Here is a 636-nt window from a genome sequence, read left to right as displayed (position 1 = left end):
TTTGTTCTTTAGTTGAAAAACACATTTTCATTATATATATTTTTTTAACCTTTAAAGGGAGTATTCGACGGAACATGCGGAACAAATCTAAACCATGGTGTTGTTGTGATCGGGTATGGAACTGAGAACGGTCGTGACTACTGGCTCGTGAAAAACTCGAGGGGGAACACATGGGGGGAAGCTGGCTACATGAAGATGGCTCGCAACATTGTCAATCCAAGAGGCTTATGTGGCATTGCGATGCGCGCTTCATACCCTCTCAAGAGCTCGTTATCTACCGAAAAAAGCTCCATCGCTTAATAATATAAACTAAGTGTATGGTATGCAAGGGATCGGATCGAGTGAGCCAACAACTTTATTCGACTTTGATGGAAAAAATAATGTAGTCGACTGGTTTGGTTTGGTTTTGTTATATNTATAGTTTCTAATGTCTATAACAACACAGTAAAAAGAAAGAATAATGTTTTAAACTTAAATATTTGTGTAGGGAAACAACAATAATGTCATGATTGATGGATATGAGAATTTGCCTGCAAACGATGAATCTGCTCTCATGAAAGCGGTTGCTCACCAACCTGTGACTGCCGTTGTCGATTCCAGCAGCCGAGAGTTTCAGCTTTATGAATCGGTAAAAAA

At 39.2% G+C, this 636-nt stretch overlaps 1 protein-coding gene across 1 annotated transcript in view; it reads left to right on the top strand.

The window, feature by feature from the left end:
• The window catches only part of LOC104718951 (probable cysteine protease RDL5), a 3,809-nt gene that overhangs the window by 1,892 nt on the left and 1,281 nt on the right, over positions 1–636 (top strand). Inside the window, exon 4 of the mRNA XM_019234207.1 lies at positions 58–320. Coding sequence (XP_019089752.1) covers positions 58–300 — 243 coding nt within the window. The 3' untranslated portion in view covers positions 301–320. The remainder of the gene's footprint in view (positions 1–57; positions 321–636) is intronic.

The sequence above is a fragment of the Camelina sativa genome, chromosome 2, assembly GCF_000633955.1.
Source record: "Camelina sativa cultivar DH55 chromosome 2, Cs, whole genome shotgun sequence".
Lineage (NCBI taxonomy): Eukaryota > Viridiplantae > Streptophyta > Magnoliopsida > Brassicales > Brassicaceae > Camelina > Camelina sativa.
The sequence above is the reverse complement of the archived record's forward strand: the minus strand, read 5'-3'. Positions and strand labels throughout refer to the sequence as shown.